Raw genomic sequence first — 21,210 nt, 5'->3', positions numbered from 1 at the left:
TCACACACAGTCATGAGGGATGTAACAAAAAATGTGGCACAACTGGAGTTCATGATGCTCCTCAGCCCTCATTTCCCACAAGGTCTTCTCCTTCCTTAGCTCAGTCACTGGTGCAGTGAATCACAGAATCATTTTGTTTGGAGGAGTCCCTCAAGATTGAGTCCAACCATTAATCCAACGCTGGCACTAAACCATGTCCTAAGAACCTCATCTGTGTGTTTTTTAAACCCCTCCAGGGATGGTGACTCCACCACTGCCCTGGGCAGCCTGTTCCAATGCCTGACAACCCTGTCCGTGAATAAATTGTTCCTAATATCCAGTCTGAACCTCCCCGGTGCAACTTGAGGCCATTTCCTCTGGTCCTAGCGCTTGCTACTTGGGAGAAGAGACCAACACCCCCCATGCTCCAGCCTCCTTCCAGGTAGTTGTAGAGAGTGAGAAGGTCTCCCCTCAGCCTCTTTTTTTTTGAAGGTTCATTGTGAATCCAGCTCCAGACACCCTGGTGCTACTCGCCTGCATGCTGGTAGTGAGATAGCTGTGGGTCAGTGCTACCTAGCTCTGGATTACACAAGGTTGGGAGATACCCTTGTAGTGTGGAGTAGGAACACCTTCCGTTTGAATAGTCTGGGCTGTTGTCACCTGGGATGTTGGGACAAAAGCAGAACAGATAGGTTTGCTTTTGTGCAGCACCTCTTTTCCAAAAGAACAGGCGTTTCTACCGAGTTCTGTGTTGTTAGTGCATCTCCCTGATTTCTGCCCAGTTCCTTTGTCCTAGTGTTGGGTCCAGAGGTTGTGAGCTCAGCAGAAGGAAGCTGCTAAGGTACCTTCCAGAATGGCAGCCTGTGAGCAACATTTCCCTGGAAAATCTTGATAGCAGTTGAACTTACTTGGTAGTATGTTCAAAAATACTGATTTAAATTCCCTTTGTGTTCATGTATCCTTGCATCTGTAAGCGCCTTAGGTGAGCGACAGGTACCTCTTGTATTATCTAGCGCCAAACTTATTTTTTTAAGCTTGGCTGTTCATTATTCCTGGTGCCAGCGCAAGTCTCTGCTGAGACCGGTGGTTTATTGTGGTTTCTTTCATCCCAAGAGGCAAATGAGGTGGTAATTCCTGTTAATAGCTGCAAAGCTTATCTCATTCCTGAGATGCTTGTTTGGAAAATAAGTTGAAACTTAGAGCCAAATACAGTGAAGACATCAACTATTGCCATCCAACAAGTGCAGCTGGGCTGAGAAATGGTGACTGTGTAGTAGCTAAAATACAGAATAAATGCTAAATCTAAGTTAAATTAAAATAAACACATTGTCAACTTTAGATTCAGTTCTTGGGTCAGAATGTAAAAATAAAAAGTCTTAACGGTTCTTCCACTCATGCCAACAACTTACCACGGCAACGCTGTTTAGCCAAAATGAGACGTTTTTAAGACTTCAGATGATCTATAAGCCACCATATTTTAGGGGAATATACTGTAAGGATTAATTAGCCTCATTGCTTACTGTTCTTACTATTTTTAAGACACTTTGTTCATTCTCTATTTAAAAAGTAAATGGACTTAATAGTAATGTGACTGTCCAGCTGAAGCAAACAGGAGAAATCAGCCAGCGTTTGTGAAGGAAGGCTATTGCACTTTGCAACTGGTTTATTTTGAAGCACATTATGACTTCCTAGGAGAAATTTGCATAATTAAATCATGGTGCTAAGAAAATTAAGTAGCTTGTGCTGAGCCTTAGGTGTATGATTGAGCCAGGCTGATAGCGTTATCTTCAGTGATCAGGTACGATGTTGGAATGGCAGAAACCTTCTATAGTCTGGAAAATAAATTGCATTTCTGAAAGAGGATTAAATAACATCCTCTTTAAGACTGCTCTCTGGACTTCATCTCTAATGGTTCCTTCAATTTAGGAACTGGCTATTGATATTTTTGAAATGTCATGGACTATTGTAAACATGTCAACAGTCCTACAGCCTTGACTATGGCAAAAGCTCAGTTCTGGGTGCTTGACCTTCTAATGAAGAAATCCCAAAGAATTCTTTTTTTCCTTCCCTCTCTGTCCTACAGGCACGTCATTATTCAAAGGAAAATAAAATAACTTCTTATTTTCCTACCTGAGGCTGTCCTGGGAGTCAGGATCTATCCTGATAAGTAAAAGATGTGGGCTCACATCTCAGAAAGAGGGGGGATATTTAGTTTCTCCTCACAAGGATGCTGATCTTGAACATCAGGAGAAGTGTAATGGTATTTTAAACTGCAGTTCATCAGTGATATCTCCTGAGAAAACTTCATCCAGCGTTGGGACCATTAATTAATAGTGGTGGAGAGATGGGAAATGTGTGAGTACCAAAAACCTATGATGGGAAGAAAGGTGCTGAACTGCCTGATGGCATCAGGCACATCTAAACCTGTTATTGGCCTCTGGAAGATCCAGTTCCAAGGCATCTACAGTTGGACTTGATGATTTTAATGGTCTTTTCCAACCTTGATGATTCTACGATTTTATGACATGCTCAGAAAAGGGCCCTTGTGCACTTGAAAATCTATGGCATGGAAATCTTTACAGCTAAGATGCCAGGTGCTATAAGGTTGGGTAGAGGCTTGTGGTGGTGCTGTGTGATCATTCTCACGTTTCATTCTCACTGATGTGACTCCAGCCTACTTGACCCTGAAAATCCAAAGTTCAACTGTGTCAAAGCAAATCTTCATAGATGCGTAGCATCAAATGCTGATGTTGTCTAATCCATCTCTCTGCTCCAAGGCATCGCTGGCTGTTCCTGATGGGGAGGGCTAAAAATACAGCTACCAAAATCTCAGACTGGTCACACTCCAGCCAAAGGGAATTGAGTGAATCAGATCAAGATTTGACCAGTCTGTTGTGGGTGAAGTGACTTTCCCTCTCCAGAGAAAGCTGGAAGCTGTTTTCTTCACTGTTTTGCTTTAATCATGGTTATTTTCTCCACAAGAATCTAAGTGTTCTTTTTTCTCCCTAGTGTTTAATAGTGTGTAATATGAAGTGATAATGTTGTTAGAAGATAACACTGTTAGCATGATGATGGACTCCTGCTGCAGGGTAGAATGCCAAACTCAGTGACTTTTTGAGATACAAGAAGAGTAAAAACCAGAAGTTTGGTGTGTTGTTTTTTTTTTTAAAAAATATAAAAACAACACTTTTTTTTATTCCTTTAAAGGGAAATTATTGCTCTTACAAAACACTCTTTTGTAAAATGAGTTTAGAAGTTTACAGAATCCTGCTGATGACAAGCCAGCTTTGACAAAAGTCCTGGTGTGGGTGTCTTTGCAAGGCTGGGGTTGATTAGGTGTCTGGGATAATGCCCAGGCAGGGCCACACTGTTGTTTGCAGGGTCAGCTTTTATTTTCTTGCTCATTTCCTAACTGTTCTGACAACTCTTACAAACACCATCAACCTGAAAACGGAGCAGGGCAGCCTTGTTTGTGGGAATTGGTCAGTAAGAGATGCTTGCTTTCTGCTCCTGGGTGGAGAAGGATTCTGAAGGAGAACTTTCCCAACAAGCTCCCATGTAGGCATTAGATGACTCCCTGGATGTGCTGTTCGGGAGGAGAGCACGTCTGATGGGTTGTGAATGAGCATGGGAGCTATCCTGGCATGTGATGCTTTTTTGAAAACTCATCTTTGGCTTCCCTGCATCATATCTCCGTGTCATAGAATGATAGAATGGCTTGGGATGGAAGGGGCCTTCAAAGCTCATCCAGTGCCACCCCTGCCATGAGCAGGGACCTCTTCACCAGCTCAGGTTGCTCAGAACCCCGTCCAGCCTGGCCTGGGATGTCTGCAGGGATGGTTCATCCACCATCTCTCTGGCCAACCTGGGCCAGTGTTTCACCACCCTCATGTTAAAAAATTTCTTCCTCATGTCCATCGTAGTGTCTTGTGTCAGAGCCCATTGCCCCATCATTTTATATGTTGAGTAGCAGGCAAGAAAGCATGTGGATGAACAACTGGATGGGCTCACTCAGAGCTTTATTTTTTTCTCTTGGGAATCCATGTCTCTTAGAAATCAGTATAGTGGGTTATGTGATGAGATGGGAACCAGATGAAGAGCTGTGGGTGAATCTGTGTTGTAGTTTCCCCTTGTGTGAGAAAGGGAATATGCTCCTACCCTTCCTCATAGAGTACTTGAGATGTACAGGTGCTCAGAGCTTCATAAAACACTGGTGCTGTTATTGGGCATTGCTTTAGGTGTCTCTAATTGCACTTTCTTAAAAGCGGCTCAAGTAATGTTTCCAAGGGCCCAATGATAAATGAAAGTTTGCTTCTAATAAATAACCTAGACAGTCAACTCAAACCACTGCCATTTTGCATGGTACTATGCAGCATTAAATGAAGCCTTTGCCTGAAAATAATTAATCCTATGAGGTTTTCAAAACACTAGAAAATCCTCAGGTTGCGGAATTAAAAAAAAAAAAAAAAAGTCATAAAAACCAGGAATAAATGCCCAAAACATGAACACATTGCTGTTTTTGCTCTTTGCAATATAACCTCGTCAGGTTTTCATATCTGATGAACCACATTTATGGGTTCTGGGGAAGCTTAAAGCTCATCCTACCGACATCATTTGTGAGCCTCCGAAGAATTAAGAACAGGTGTTAGGTAAAGAGCTAAATTATATCAAAACCAATCCAGACTCGCTATGGGGTCATTCACATACATACGATGCAGAGTGTTCAAACACATGGTCTGGTGCTGCTAAGAGATTTGTTTTTCTTGTATTTATCTCCTTAGGCCAAGTGTAGACTATTAAAGCTGGGGTTCCCTGAGTCAATAGTAGGAATCATTTTTATTCTCAGGGACTTTGGATTAAATGGATTGGCACGTTTTGTTGTACGGAGTGGACACACACTGGGTTTCAGGGACACTTCCTGCAAGCTCTTTTTGTGTAAACTTGATTAACATTCTGTTAATGAAGCCAAGGCACGCAGTACTCAGATGCTTAAGCATATTGCTGACCTCAGGTGTGTGTGTGAGTTTCCTCTTTAGTAGTCAGTGCGTAATGGTGCACGTGACTTTGTACCTGGTTGAACCATCAGAATTATTTTCATTTTTTATTAAATTGAGCCAGTGCGGATGCAGGGAATGGAATCTTCTATGGGTGAGAAGGTCTGTCTCAAAGGAAAATACTGATTATCAGGAGTTCTTTGGGCTTAGCTGGCAGCACTTAATGCAGTCACCGTATCAGATCAATGTGTTATCTACAGTATGTTTAGCACATTGATCCAATCTGGGACCTCTTCTCTTTGCATCTAGCACTTACCCTGTGCAGCCTTGAACATAAGGTGGCACCTGGAAGCTGCTCCTGCCTATGCAGCACCTGGGATCATATTCAGTGTGGTCAAGAACGACTTTTTGAACCCATCGGTGTTGTCGGTTTTGTCTCTCAATAGGTTCTCAGCATGGTGATCAATGCAGCTTACAAGCCAGGGAGTGTTTTACGAGAACTGCAGCTAGTGGAAGACCCTCAGTGGAATTTCCAAGAGGAAACACTTAAAGCAAAGTAAGTCTTCAGCATGTGTTCTTTTATTCGGAAGGCTTAAAAAATGGAACTGACTGGCAGAGGAAAAAAAAAAAAGGAACAAAAGGGTTTTTTTTATTGTGAGAGTTTCACTTTTCTAATTATCATCTTGCTTCATTGAATTAGTCATCTCATTCTGTAGCAACTTAAGCAAATGAAATATTCACCTGAATGGTTCATTTCTATTGTGTTTCTCTAAGCATCCATCCAGATTTTGATGAAAAATGCCATGTTTACTCAGGGGAGTCCTGAGTTTCATGATAAGCTGTTCCTATAAGCTTGGCTATTGTTGAATTAACTCACTTCCTGGCTTCCAAAATGTAGGAGTATTACTGCTTTTAATATAGAGCCTGTCACTCTAGTGCAGAAAAACCTGACAAGAATGAATGCCACAAAAACCAAGTGCAAACAAAATAGCTGGGGCACAGTTTAAAGCAGGAGAGGGATTAGGACAAAATACTAGCAGATCTGGGATTCAGATCAAGATTGGAGGCCTTTCTAGAATATATGCTTCAATTCTCATCTAAATAATGTTTAAGAAATATGTGTATCTAGAAAATACTCAATTTCCCCTTCCAGCTTCAAAATTTATCCATTTATGTCTTCTTTTTATAACGGGCACTACACTTAGGATGTATTTCAACAACCATTGTCTTTCTGAAGGAGAGGAATCTCACCTCTCTCCAGAGTCCCTCCAAAGAGCAATTCTTACCCACTTCAAGTTGGATGTCAACAAATAGTTCTTTGGAGACATCTCTCCATTGACTAACTTGGTCACCTTGACTTTTTGAGTACTGAAGTTAAATGGAGTGAATCTCATCCTTTGTACTGAGCGCTGTTACTCCTTTTCAAATACAAGCAATTTTCTCTCGGTTATTTGAAATGATTGGCTGTCAAATACGGCGCTATTGATTGCTATTGTATTTGATCTTTGGCCATGCAGATCTTGCAGAACACTCATGTGTGCTCTGGTTGAGGGAGAGAATTGAGAACGTTATATTCTGCGTACTCAGAAACTGCTTTTCTAAAGGAAGATTGTAATCAGAAATGAAAAGCTACTAGAAAATCCTATTTTTAATTTGCTTCTTTCACCTATGCAGAAAGTCATGTTTTTGTGTTTTTGTGGATGTAAATCTGAAAGTCATCCTTGCGCATGCATTTTTTCATTAAAAACAAATCATTGTCTATGACGTGTTCTTCATTGATTCCAAGCTCCCACACCTTGTACTGGCAAATATCAGATAATGCACTTCTACAAGTACTTAGCAGTTGTGAAATCAAGATGTAATGGCCCAGCTTAATGTCCTGTCCTGCAAAGAATTGAGCTTACAGGCTGCAATCCTTATTTCTAATGGGAGACAGCCTGGAAAATGTTTAACTGATCATTAAGTGCTGGGGTGTCTTGTCAGCTATGTCTACAGCCCAGTCCACTGAGAACCCCAGGCAGCTTGATACACCAAGACCAACTCAGTTATGAGTACGTGGGCCTCTAGAGATTGTCACTCATCTGTATCACATCAACCACTTACTCTCCCTCACTGTTACCTGATGTGCTAATCATCCTGTAATGAGCATCTCCATCCCCATTACTTCCCCCCATGACCCATTCATTCCTTTGTCTGCCTCCTCCTCCCATCTCTTTAGCGGGGCAGCCAGCCTGCTGCGATATACCTTATATTTACATAACTTGACAGCTAAAAATATACCAATGCTTTCCAGCAGAGAGGTGTTGTATTTTGTGTTGGCCAGCCAGCCACAGACTGTGTACATGTTCCTGTGTGCTGGCTACCCCAGGAGGCAGCAATCTCAGCTCTTCAGTCAGTCAAGCAGCCTCTTTCAACTTCATCAAGCCACAGAACGGATCATTACAGGCTCAGAGCTGGGATAGCAGGTTTTGGAGTGACTTCTAAGCATCCAAATGTATTCTCATTCAGTGTGGCATTGTCCTCCGAGGAGACAGAGCTCACGGGGCTGGACGGCAGCTTGTTGCTGTTGAGACTCATAGAGTGGTGCTGGCTGGTCATACCAGCTTGCCTGCGGGTAGTTTGAGTACTTCTAAGAGTGGGTGACAGGGGCCAGACATGACCTAAGACTGTTTGACTACACTAGGACTTTGTTCTTTTATCCTTCCTGAGTTTGGTTCAGCAGCTCCATCAAGAAGTGTATTGGGGGTTTAATTGCATCAGGTTGTGCAGAAGCAGAAAAGAAAACATGCTCGTGAAATCGGATACCCTGGGATGCGCAAACGGCAGATGACACATGACATCAGGTATGACAGACAGTTGTGCTCCAGAATCTTAAACAGAGACCCGTAACGAGCAAACGCCTGTCTATACCAACTTCCACCTACACCAGCTCCCGATGGTGTCTTGCTGCTAATGATGACAGCTCAACAGCCAGCTGGAGCGTCTGCGCTGTGATGTGACATGTCGTGTCACTGCCGCCCTTCTGATGTAAGCTGACAACTCCTTGGATCTTGACAATGTTGTTGTTTGTTTGCAGTGATGGCTGCAGAAGGGGAGGGAGGAAGACGGTGAAGAGAAGGTTGTTTTTCCCCACTGTCCCAAACGGCAAACCGTGCACTGCCAGGAATGCATTATCTCAGTCCTGGGGCAACCTGCATTTAGTTTACTCCGCTGTCAGGTGTGACCAGCGCAGAATCAATTATACTAGCCTTGCAAAGAAGATAAACAATTTAGATTGTCCAAAGAGATGTGTCTGCAGTGTGTGATGGTAGTCGCTTCCCATCAGCGCTGCTGGCACTTTGTGAAAATAGTCAAACCTGATTTATTGGTGATGATGAGCTGGAAATGTCAGGCCTGATCCTCTGAATTCCCATGAGGACCAGGCAAAGCTATCGGCGTTCAACCCTTATAGTTTTGATGCTTTAAGTTCAGTGCCTACATCTAGATTTGACTTTCCAATTGTACATAAAATGCTGAAGGGACTTTATGCTTTCTAAGGGCTGTTTCTAAGGGCTGTATGTGGGGTTGTCTGGACTTACCCATTTTTTCAGGACTTTGGGCTTAAACAGTATCAGTGTGCACAGAAAGTTATCTCCCGGATCTTGTATGAAGCTCAGTTCATCAAAATAAGAAAGATGAATATTCCTGGACTCCATTAAATGAAATTTTGAGAGCTGGCCAAATCCAGTAGCTGAACTCAGGAATGATGCTTACCCCAATCACAGACAGCATTGCTTATTTATGAGGCTGCATTTCAAAGGAAGTATTTTCACTGTAGATGCTTCAGAAGACTGCCTTGCACTTGTGATGGGTGATGCTGAGGTGTTTGAAGTCTCCTTTGCCTCAGCCTTTGCTGACAAGGGTTGCTCTCAGGCCTCCCAGGTCCCTGTTACTGTTTGAGGGAGTGAAGTGTTACCCACAGTAAATGGTAAAGAAGCTAGAGAGGTGATAAGCAAATGGGATGTGTGCAAGTGCGTGGAACCAGATGGGATGCAGCCAGATCTGCTTGAGAAAACCATCCAACGTCATTGCAAGGCCACTCACTGTCACATCTGAAAGTTTATCATGATCAGGGAAGCTTTCTAATGTCTGGAGAAAGGCAAACATCACACCCCTTCTCAGGAAGGGCAAGAAGGAGGATCCAAGTAACTGCAGGTCATCAGCGTAACATTCCTGGGAAGGTTATTAGGCAAATCCTCCTGGAGGCCATTTCCAAGAACATGCGGGACCAATAGGCGACTGGCAAGAACCAGCATGGATTTACAAAGGGCACGTTGTGCCTGATGTGCTGAGATAACTAGTTTGGTGGTTGAGGGAAAAACATTGGGAGTTATTTGTATTGATCTTCGCAAGATTTTTGACACAGTCTCCCGTAGTGTCCTTATAGCCAAGCTTTGGAGATGTGGGTTGAACATGTGCATGGTGGGTGCACTGGACAACTGAACCCAAAGGGTTGCAATCAATTATATGAAGTCCAAGTGACAGCCAGTTCTTAACGGTGCTCCTCAAAAGGTCAATATAAAACTACAGCTCATATGATTTGGATTGCCTTCCACATCAGCTCTGCCACATACTTCTTGAGGCACCGTGAGGGTGAATTAGTGTGACCAGGTGGCCTTCTGTGTGAAATCTTGGAGGTAGAGGTCATTAGCACCAATGAAATTACTTAAACCCCTTCTTTCCTTAATCAGGAGGAGACTTAATGAGAGATGTCCTTAGAACCAGAACAATTCCAGAGCCCTTTCTGAATCCTTCAAGAGTACAGAATGTCACTGGGTGATTAAATAACTTTAGAGGAAAATAACTTCTCATGTTTGGCAGACTTTAAGCTAGTAAGACAAATTGGATTTTTTTTTTTTTTGCAGAAAAATAGACATTTTTTGGTCCCTCAAAAGGCAATTGAGGCTTTTAGCCACTGAGTTGTTCAAACTGATCTCAAGGATTGTCGTAACTGACTTTTGAAAATGAGGGTAGTCTTAATTTTCTGGCTGTTTGAAGTGTCTTTAGCACACAACTTTTTGTGGCATCACACAATGGTCCCTCACTGTGGCTCCTAGAAGTCATTTTGTTCTCAGGAGCCTCTGATCTATTTTATCACCAAAGGAACCTTCAACAGTAGAATGATATTGCCAGCAAAGTGCTCTTAGCTTAATATTGTCACTAATGGATCAGCAAAGATACTGTGTCTATTTTTCATGGAAATAGTTTCAGCCATAAGAGTTTCTCCAGTTTGGGGATCTGAGGGCGGAGGAAGAGGAAAGGAAGATTTATTTAGCTTTAGCTGAAAAGCATTTTTTAAAAGAACAGTAATTTCTAAGAAAACTGAAAATGCTATGCTTGACACAGCTGTTTTCCAAGTTTCCAGTGCTTCCATGCTGTGTGTGCAGGTTACTTACTGCTTACAAGTGGTTGGGAAGACAGGAGTCCTAGTATGAAAACATGAATAGGAATACTAGTAATTGGTAATTTTTCGAGCGATGCTAACAGAAAAGGGTTTTCTGATTATATCCAAAGGAACTCTTCCCACATGGCTGTTCTAGAACAGCTCAGATTACATTTGGTGGTGTTAGTGTTGAAAACCTTTAGTGTGTGAGGAATATGGAAAATATTAGTAGAACCTGGTTTATAGTTGCAAGAGTTGCTGCCAAGCCTAAAATCATGTAAAAAAAAATATTATTGCGGCCAGTACTAACACCTTGGGTTATTGAGACTGATTTCTGCAGTCGTGTTGATCTCCATTTTGCCATCCATTCTGTTAATTAGTGTGTGTGTTGCGTTCAAACCAGATTGTGAAATCAGTCAGTTGTTCATTTTCCTAGTTTCATCTTTTTCTTTCACCAGGCACTTCAGTACAATGAGTCCTTTCTGGGCAGCCAAACACAATAGGAAGCACAGTTAGAAAAAGTCAGCCATCCTTGAATAATACCCATCAGGCAGCTTTCTTAGCTCATAAGAAAGAAGATCAAGAGGCAATTTGATTACAGAGCTTTTGCAGGGAAACAAAACCAGATGCAGTCTTTTCATCCTAGTGGTGAAAGTCAGAACAAGGACAAATAAATGTAAGTTAAATTCAGACACATCTGGGCATAAAATGAGGCATCAGCTCATGAGGTTTAGGTACAGGTGGTCCTGCTGCTGGAATTCTTCCAGTGTGGAGACCCTTGAGGAGAGGCTGGTGGTTTTTTGGAAGTGATGCTTTAGCCCAGCCAAAGTTGTTTGGGTTGAGTTGAAGGTAACACGATGAAATTCTGCAACGTGTCACAGGAGTTGGACTTACTGACCTAATGATCTAGTCCATCATTAAACTTGATGGCTCCTGGAGAAGTAATAAAGGCAGGAGTCTTTTCAAACACATTGAGAAGAAATGTAGAATACTTATAAGTAGATATATTTAAATGACTGTGGAATTTGCTCTTTTGGTATTAGGTATTGCCAAACCCTCTTTAGCCAGCCTGTCTGTGCAGCTATTTCATAGGGAAGCTGGGATAACAGTGCTCTGTACCTGGAAGGAACACTTTTTCCATTTTACATCATCTGTCCAGGTCTGCCAGGGAGCATGAAGAGTTGACTGATTAAGTAATTAATTCATCCATCCATTCATTCATTCATTCATTCAGATCAATTAAACCAGGATTGCCTCCATGACCTGGAGTCCTTGGTCAGGCACCAAATGGGGTATCAGATCCTGGTGCCTTGCAGAAATGCTCATGTAGGTAATGGGGGAGTTTCATGTTGAGGTGATAGTTTGGATCAAGTCTTTTGTGACATGGGGTTGGTTGGACTGGGCTGTTCTCAGACCCACGTTTCATTTGGATACCCCTCTATAACACTTCATGTACCACAGTTTCCAACTTTTTTCCCATACCCCAGTGTTTCCAGAAAGAGATTTTGGGAGGGAGAGCAGCAAAAGGTGGTTTCTCAGTTGCTTTGTGCAACTCAGTAAAACCTTTGGAGAGGTAGAAGAGTCCAGACACACGCTGTGTATTTTACCTGTCCGGACACATCTCCTTTGTTTCACCTTCTTCTCCTCTTCCATATCTGACTGTCAGCAGCTGATTCCCTGCTAGGGAACTGTGGCTTTTAATACACTCCCAAATGTCTTGTCTCATTTTCCCTGATGTCTGTATCTTTGTCTTTCATTCCCTCCCATCCACTAATCTTTCTTTCGCTGTCTCTCCCTCTTTTGTGTGTGTTACTTTTCTCTCCTCTAACCACATTTATAATTCCTTAGCACCAGCCTCTTGCATGATTGCCTCTTGTGTTGCATTCCTCGGGACACCTAAGAGATGTTTTAAAAACCTTATCTCCCTGTTTACAATAGCTTGGTGCTGCTGTTTAATAAATTATGGGGATAATTGGTTTTTCGGAGTTCACATCTACAGTGTATTACAGCAGGGATGTAACTGTATCTTTCTTAGCTGTTTATCACTCAGAAACACTTCATATAAAACACTGAAGTAAATGTTTTAGTAGCATATGGACAGCAAATTTAAGACAAACCTTTCATTGCAGATTTCTGCCCTGAGCATTCCCGGTAGGAATCAGTTTTTAGAATCATAGAACAGTTTGGGTTGGAAGGGACCTTCCAAGCTCATCCAGTGCCACCCCTGCCATGAGCAGAGACATCTTCACCAGCTCAGATTGCTCAGAGCCCCATCCAGCCTGGCCTGGGATGTCTCCAGGGATGGTTCATCCACCACCTCTTGGGCAACCTGGGCCAGGCTCTCACCACCCTCAGTGTCAAAAATATCTTCCTCGTGTCCAGCCTGAATCTCCCGTTTTTAAGTTTAAAACCATTATCCCTTGTCCTATCACTACAGGCCCTGCTAAAAAGTCGGTACCCATCTTTTTATAGGCCCCATTTAAGTACAGAAAGGCCACAGTAAGGTTTCCCTGGAGCCTTCTCTTCTCTGGGCTGAGAACACCTCCCATGTCTTCACAGGGGACGTGTTCCATCTCTCTGATTTTTATGGCCCTAAAACAGACCTTTTAGGGTCTGTTGCTGTGATCGCATTAAACAACTCAAGAGACTCCCAATGAGCTCCTTGGATTTTGTATTGCCCACATCTCATAGTGGCGAAGTCATCAGGTCCCCATATGGCAGTCAGTACAGTTTCCCTTGGATGCTTCTACACAATGTCTGTATCCCAGGGACTGCAGTTGCCACAATGAAACTGTGGGCTTGTTCTGAGCTGGAACATGATATGAGAGCTGCCTCGAGAAAGATGGCAGTGAAGACGACCAAAGGTATATTGGGGGCTTATAGAGACAGTGTCCAATGCAACTCACACACACAGTGGTGACCACAAAGCTCTGCAAGACTTAAAAACTTCTTATCACAGGTCAATATATGAAGAGAGGCTACATCCCTCTCCCAAAAACTTTGCATCAGTTCATGGTATGAGCTTGCTGTCCTGTGTAGTATCCTCACCAAGTCTGCTGTGATGTTTTTCATCTCTTGCCCTATCAACAGATCTGTCCAGTCTGCACATGCATTCCTTCCTGAATCGTGTCCACACCTCTGATTCATTTCACCCTGCCTTTCCTTCCCTAAGTCCCTCTGAAATGGAGCCACTAAGACAAGTAGACCTGTTCTGCCTGCCTTCCCAAGAGAGGCGCTCTCCCAAAAGTCATTAGGGAAGGTATCTCCCTAACAGAGGAGAGTCTGGTCTGTAGCATCAAAGGACATTGCGTGATTGGTGACATGCGACCTTGCACTCTTTTCTAGATACAGAGGGAAGACATACAGGGCGACTGTTAAGATTGTGCGGACATCGGATCAGGTGGCGGATTTCTGCAGAAGAGTCTGTGCAAAGTTGGAGTGCTGTCCCAACTTGTTCAGTCCTGTGCTGGTGGCTGAAGTCTGCCCGGAAAACTGCTCCATTCATACTAAAACCAAGTACAGTGAGTATCAGCCAAAATACTTCTTCTCGCTAGCTGAGAGTCAGAGCAATGGCAGACTGTCCATGAGCTAGTGATGAAGAACAGGAGTTGTGTAACACATTGATATTGAGTAGGATTCATCTCATCTAGGAGCAGTTATTTAATCCTGACCAGACCCACCATAGTGTCCCTTAGTATTCTGTACAGAGAGACAGACCTGTCCATAAAACTGTCCATCTCTCTCCATCCCAACATATCTATTTTAAAGTAATTACTTTTTGGAAGTCTTTTATTTATATGCCAAGTTAATATAAGGAGCACATAAAAGGAACCTGCAGTGGCCAGCTGAGATTTAAACTTTTACATCTGCGGCAGCTTCATTGGGTGAAATGAAACTTGTCCCACTCATTGAAGAGTTTCCAGCAAATGCACCAGCACAGGCCAGTATCAAAATGCTCAGGTGCTTGGCACAGTTTGGGAGCATTGAATCTCTCTGCTTAGAATGTTTAATAATTAAACGTGTTCCTTCCTATTCAGGAAGGCTGAAGTTAGGTGTGTGTTCAGCACTTTTTGTTCTCTGTGTTACTGATATTACTGACCCTTAAGTCAGGAAAGTGAAAGCGAGTGCTGTCCTTCTTCCACAAAGGCTACAAGAAAATATGATTGATTCAATGGAATTATCTTCTGTTTGGTGCCAGAGAAGAAGGAGAAATGGGCTCAGGGAGATATTTAGATCACTGAATGTGGGTTTACATAGAGGTCTACACCTGAGCTAGACCCCTGGCTCCCACTGGTAGCAAAAGAAGAGCTGGAGGAACACAGCTAGGAAAGCTTCAGCTGAGATTGTGTCATCTCAAAGCTGATGGTTGTGTGTGGCTGGATGAATTGTTCCTCAAAACTCCATCAGTTGGATGAAAGGCTCAGTTCAGTTATGAACTTTGACATGGGTGCCAAGTGTCATTTTAGTTGTTACCCTATCTGAGTAGCACAGGTAAGAGTCAAAGGCCTCTCACATGCTTAATTTCAACTCGGGCCACAAAATAGTTGAAGGTTGAAAGTTGAAGAGCCTATTCCTCTATGCATTCAACAAACATACATAAATCAAGGTAGCTGGCCCTGTTCACCCTTTGCTGAAAACATAAGCAACTGAAAGTGTCTCTAAGACTGTTAACTCATGCAGAAGGACAATGGATCAAATCTGAAACATCTTGGCCTCTCTCCTTCCAAACCGCTGCTTGGCTTAGTGGAAGCTCTGCCTGAATACATATTATAGGGTTAAATTCTGAACTCCTCACTCATCACCAATAAATGTGTATTACACGAGAGCTGTAACACTCTTGTGCTAGTCCAAGATGACATCTTATATTTACACTGCACATTTTTTCCAAATCAATGTGTTTTAAAGTGTCTCATAAAAGTGCACCTAGAGTGCAGTACTGAATCAGGAGCAAGAAGCAAGCCAAAGTTTCCTTCTCTTGGCGGGTAAAGTTTTGCTTCATTTCTCCAGCTTATTATTATGGGAAGAGGAAAAAAATCATTAAGCCACCAATTGGGGAAAATAACAACATGAAAAGTGGACATGTCAAGCCAGCCAGGCGCAGAAAAAGGCGGAAATCCATCTTTGTGCAGAAGAAAAGGAGGTCATCAGCTGTCGATTTGAATGCTGCAGGCTCTGCAGAGGTACGTGTTGCACTGGGATAAATCAGCTAAAGCCCCTTGGTGCTTTTTTGTCCCACCCATCTTCATCTTCCTTTTGAGGGAGTTCTCAGCAAACCTCAACACTTCCATTTTCCATTTTGAATCTCTCCTTGGTACTCTGTTCTTTAAGGTCAGACTGGTTTTATTGGTACACATTGGCAACTTTTACCTTTGTCTATTCTAGAGATAACTAAAAGGAGTTTTTGCTCCCACCTTCATAATGCTCACATGCTGTCTAATATTACATCTGTGTTTTCTTTTGCTTCCTTACAAGCCCGTGGGCAGGCAGATGAGCCTGTTAGATGCTTTGCACAGCATCTAGCAGAGTGAAGGAGGTTTGTGATTCATGTCTAGGATCTCCAAGTGTTATAATAACTCGTGGACCGTTATGGTTTCAAGTACTTACATTTTTTTCATTAATCATTTGTAATACTTTCTGGTTCACAACATCAAAGCAAGAGAAGTTCTAGAAGCTGTAGAATGCGAGCAAATGGTTTGTGTCCCAAATGTATGGTATTTGAGGCCTCATTCTTTCCAGTGTGCTGGGTGACATGACAGGATCCCAGCTTCAGCAGTGGTTCATGTCCACATGCAACCTAGAGCAGACTTAGTTCTGTGTGGACCGTTCCCAGGTGGTTTTCCCACGATACTAATGACAAAGTTCACGTGTGGTTTCCTTGCTTTAGCTGAGTGTCAGTGATTTCTGCCCTGTGCAGTGTGAAGCAAAACTGATTTACTTAAAATCCCTCTGGTTCAGCTGGAAAGGGATATTTTAGTCAGCTTCCAGTTGATTGCTTGCATCCTCATGACTTGGTCCTCATTTAGGTGCAGTTCTGCTTCATTTCCTTAAATTATACGTGCTTCAAAGGAATTTAAACTCACGCTAAGCCTAAATCAACCATGAGCCAAGTTTTTCAGCCTTTCAGCCAACATAACTAACTTTGTCTAAAATTGCTCTTTCATTTAAGACCTACGCGTATGTCTTGGATGCGTGCTCACACTTTGATCAGAGCTAAGCTGTCGAAGCCTTTTAGGCCACTTATGTATATATAAAGCTCAAAATACACAGTTTCCATCAGTTTGCGTGTGCTTGCAGCTTCTGTGTGACAGAAATAACAAGAATCTGGTATAATATCCTCTAAATGGAAATACGTGCTTCACCTTCAGCAGTTAGCTATTGGGCTGAAAGCAGATCTGGGTGAAATCCTTTGTCCTGGGTTTTACAGAAATACAGCTAAGAAATTAAGTACAAATATGCACTTGTGGATCTAGATATTTTTAAGAGGCACTAAAATTTCCTTCCTTTCAACAGCAGTGACACCCATGACAATTTGAAGCAAGGCAAAGGTTTAAATTCAAGCCTGTTTCTGGTTGTATTTCATCTTGAGTGACCTGAGTTTTGTTTCATACTTTTAATATTTTAATTTCCCTTCCTTGTGCACATCTGCAGCGCCACAAGGTTTGAGAGACAAGCCCAACAGAGGAACATTTCATGCCAGATGAGTGATTGCTGTTGACCTTTTGTAAGAATCAGGAAAAAAAGGATTTGTCCACCGTGGTTTTCTTTTTTAGTTCTACATTTTGTAACAAATCTAAATTGAGGGCTAATCTGCTTAGCACTGTAATGAAAATGAGGTAATTCCATTAAAATAAATGTTACCCTGGACTGTCGTGGGCAGGGGCATGCAGTTTGACCCGGTGCCTTTCGATTTGCTGCTGTATTAATCTCCGAGCCCGGACGCTGTTTCTCTGGTGGTCCTTGTGCAGGAGAGCGAAGACGACGAGCCGGACGCGATGGAGGACGAGACGGGAAGCGAAGAAACGAGCTCAGAGCTCCGGGATGACCAGACGGATACCTCCTCCGCCGAGGTCCCCTCCGCCAGGCCCCGGCGAGCCGTCACCTTGCGGAGCAGCACCGAGTTGGACAGACCTGCTCCCACGGAGAGAGCCCGACGGAGCCGGAGACCACAACCCCACTCCTACGGCGAGACGGAGAAGTGTGTGCAAGTCAAGGAGGTGAGTATGAGGCTCCCCCTCCTAATCAATAGAAATATTCTTCCTAAATTAACCTTCGGTGCCAAGCCTTGCTCATCTGAGGAGGACATCCCTGCCCTGGTTCACCACAAACGTAGTTTTCTTTATGAGAGCTTTCTCTCTTTTTGTAGGAAATTAAGCAAGAAGAGGAAGAGAAGCTCATCCTGGACAGTAATCCATTGGAGTGGACTGTGACTGATGTTGTGAGGTTTATTAAACTGACTGACTGTGCACCGCTTGCCAAAATATTTCAAGAGCAGGTAGAGGTCTTAATGTAACTCCTCTCTCTGTGTCTGTGGTGCTTATTCACATCACGAAAGAAAGGGCAGCACATACTACCTTACTAGCTGGGCCTTGAGCTATGACAGAGAGATTAGGATCAGACTTTAGATCCCCTCAGACCAAGCTGTAGTACAAATTTTGGCAAAGCATGGAAGCCCTTGCAAGCTTGAGTCAGAGCCTTGCCAGATCCTCAGAGAGAGCAGAAACACCCCAGATGGAGTGCTTGTGAAAAGCAGGAGTCTTGGACCTTGCACATGCCAAGGTCCGCAGCACCATCCTGGTGTCACACAGGCACATTGTACCAACAGGTAGTGGTTATTTGGTGCCTAGCAAGCTGTCTCTCCTGGCCACATGGATTCCACCCTGGTTTAAAATAGCAGGCCGGGAAGCAGAAAACTACTTCTTGAACCCCAAATTTGCTGCCTGATTTTTGGCACCAACACCTAGATGCTCCAGTTATGTAGATACCTACTTACTATCTTCATCCCTCTGAAGATCTGGTAGTCAGGTCCTTGGATGATCTAATTTTAGGATATGCCAAGCATCTCCTCATTAAGCACGTAAGTTTGCAGGAGCAGAAGCCAATGCTTTTTATCTCAAGTCAGTGTGAACGTGTAAAATTTATATAGAAACAGCCATTCCTTGGCTAATGAGTAACAGCCACTGCTGAAAGTAAAGGGCAGCGCAAAGAAATCATAGTTAGAAGGAAGCAAGTGTGGTTAATTAGGCCATAGCCGATGGCAGTCAGTGAAATGGCCAACTACACATTGAACTATCTCTGGTTCTTCACCATGAATAACTCTGTGCCCAAGTGCAGCTGCTTTTGCTGGGAGAAGTTGAAGTGCGAGTCTAGAGCAAGGCTGAAACAGTCTGTAGCAAGATGCTGGAGTCGCGGTGTCACAGCGTGCTCCAACCATTTCTTAATCAGCCTGGAATAAAGCCCAGAGCTTGAAAGCCAACCCCATCTCTCCTTTGCCAAAGAGTTTTATGGGGACTTTAATCAAACACAGATGACTGGAGCTTTTCCTTGTGATTTGCGAGGAAGCTCTGGTGCAATGGGCCATGACATCAAGCTAAGGTGGAGGAAGAACCTGAGCTGTAGACAGTCCTGATCAAAGCAGGGCTTAAGGTGTCCAAATCCCCCTTGTGTTTAATGCAACCTAATCAGGGCTGTCCTGGGAGTTTATGTTGCCTGTGAGTTACAGTGTTTTTTCTGCAGTTAGACCTTGATCCTCCCTGTGCTGCTTTTGGCTGGGATAGAGTTAATTTTGTTCATAGTAGCTAGTGTGGGGCTATGTTTTGCATTTGTGCTGAAAACACTGACCTGGATATGCTTTCTGCCTTGCAGAGCCCACAAACAAAACCATTTTCCCTGTCTTTTCCTTCCCCAGGACATCGATGGCCAAGCCCTTCTGTTGCTGACACTGCCCACGGTGCAAGAATGCATGGAGCTGAAGCTTGGTCCAGCCATCAAACTGTGCCACCAGATCGAGCGAGTAAAAGTTGCTTTCTATGCACAATACGCCAACTGACTGCACTTCTCCATTTCTTTCCGTTCTCCTTGTTCCTTCTCTTTTTTAATATTTCAACTTGTTCAAGGTGTTTCTTTTTTTTTTCCCTTATCCCTTTTCTTTTCCAAGAACACATGGAATTGGAAGCACTGGGAATTAATCCGTAGGGAAAGAAAAAACAAAAACACAGCAAAAAAACTAGCAACAAATTGAACTAATTTTTCTGTAGTTGTAAAGCACACTGAAAGACTGCTGGCGTCTCTCCTCACGAGCCAACTCGTTATGCAGCGGTGCAAAGCCAGCATGGATCAGATGGTTTGTTGTTTGTTAAAACAAAGCCACCAATGGCAGACACATTCCCAAGAAGGGTCGGACATTTCTGGATGATGATGATTTGTCTAGGTCAGTTTCTGGACTTGAACAATTCTTTTAGCCAACTCTGACACGCTTCTTTCATATTGAAATACAAGTGATCATTCGTAGCATTACTTGGGGTTTACTGCAAATTTGATCTTAGTCGTCAATGTTGGGTTTTTTTCATGCCTCTCCAATCCTACTAAAGGAAAAAGTGTTAGACCAGTCACACACTGATTATTATTTCTGCGTGGTTTATGAAAGAGGAATCAACCCATGGTCTCTGTACGGTATCAGACAAAGCTTCAGTGAACTGACAGGGGTGCAGAACCACAGGAACATGTCCTGAGCTGTGCTGGCTGTGCACAATAAGCTGACTGTCCTTGTGATGGGGTCTGTACAGTGCTGCTGTCTTGTACAGAACATACATGAAAGCTTTCATAGTCAAGCCCATCCTCTTAAATCCAAGTCACTTTAAAGACCTGACTCTGAGCCCCACAGGGTAATAAAAAAAAAAGGTCTGTTCAGATTCAATGATGAGACTGTTGAGTGAATTCTGGTTTCATTTGCACCTTCGTGAATCTGTTTGCTAGGTAGGTATAAAAAGCATCTGTCTTTTCAGGCGGCGTACACCATGGTGCTTTAGACCAGCTGAGGATCCAGCCCAACACAATAAAGCCCCCAGATTGTCCTGTTGCCACCCTTGGCTAGTGGAACTGGGGGATTGCTTCATGCCAAGTAGGGTGAGCATCAGAGAGGGTGAAGAAATGAGTTGGACGCCTTGAGTTTGATTCAGTTGTATTTATAGGAGAAGTATTTCACATTTACTTTACAGGGTTATACGACCCCATTCGTCTCACGTGTTGAGTCTGAATTTGTTGTAACTCAGCAGAGGTGGGCAGTGTCCCGGTGATGTAAAATTCTCCCAAAAGCAAGAACCAAACTGAGACCAAATCTGAATTTTGCTCTCACTTTAAGGTACAAGTGAATCCTTCCCTCAGAAAGTGAATTGATTGGTTTGTGCTGAGTTTTAGCCTGGTTTCGTAGGAAAACACTGATTTTGGCAGACTTTGTTTCTCAAACCATAAACAGACCTGTTTCCTGGCCTCAGGGAACTCAGCTTGGAAATCGTACAGAGTTGTGTTACCATGCTGTGATGCCAAAGCCCACTCGGTGAAGACCTCTTCAAGAAGAAATGTCATTTCTCGCCCTCAATCTGAAAACAGTGCTCATGGCCACATAACCCCCACCTCAAGCACGTACCATATGGTGACAGCAAACTTGGATCAGATAATCCTGCTGACCACCGTGTGCTCAGAAGAACCCACTGACTAACATCAGGCTGTAGCTGCTGCTTTCTCCTTCATCAGTTTCCTCCTTAAGTTCTTTGGATTAAAGTGGGAAAGCCTCAGAAATAAATGTTGTGGACTGCATCC

The 21,210-nt window shown here is 43.2% G+C and overlaps 1 protein-coding gene across 1 annotated transcript in view; it reads left to right on the top strand.

Moving 5' to 3' along the window:
- Positions 1-19,441, top strand: part of SFMBT2 (Scm like with four mbt domains 2) — a gene marked incomplete at both ends in the record, with an annotated part of 108,631 nt that extends 89,190 nt beyond the window's left edge. The window contains 6 exons of the mRNA XM_080349915.1: positions 5,420-5,529; positions 13,741-13,916; positions 15,403-15,575; positions 17,361-17,609; positions 17,759-17,887; positions 19,301-19,441. Of these exons, the coding sequence (XP_080206041.1) occupies positions 5,420-5,529; positions 13,741-13,916; positions 15,403-15,575; positions 17,361-17,609; positions 17,759-17,887; positions 19,301-19,441 (978 nt within the window). The remainder of the gene's footprint in view (positions 1-5,419; positions 5,530-13,740; positions 13,917-15,402; positions 15,576-17,360; positions 17,610-17,758; positions 17,888-19,300) is intronic.
- Positions 19,442-21,210: the final 1,769 nt, after the last annotated feature.

This window comes from Nesoenas mayeri (genome assembly GCF_963082525.1).
Source record: "Nesoenas mayeri genome assembly, chromosome: 1".
Taxonomy (NCBI): domain Eukaryota; kingdom Metazoa; phylum Chordata; class Aves; order Columbiformes; family Columbidae; genus Nesoenas; species Nesoenas mayeri.
Note: the sequence above shows the minus strand (reverse complement) of the source record. Positions and strands in the feature narration are given on the sequence as shown.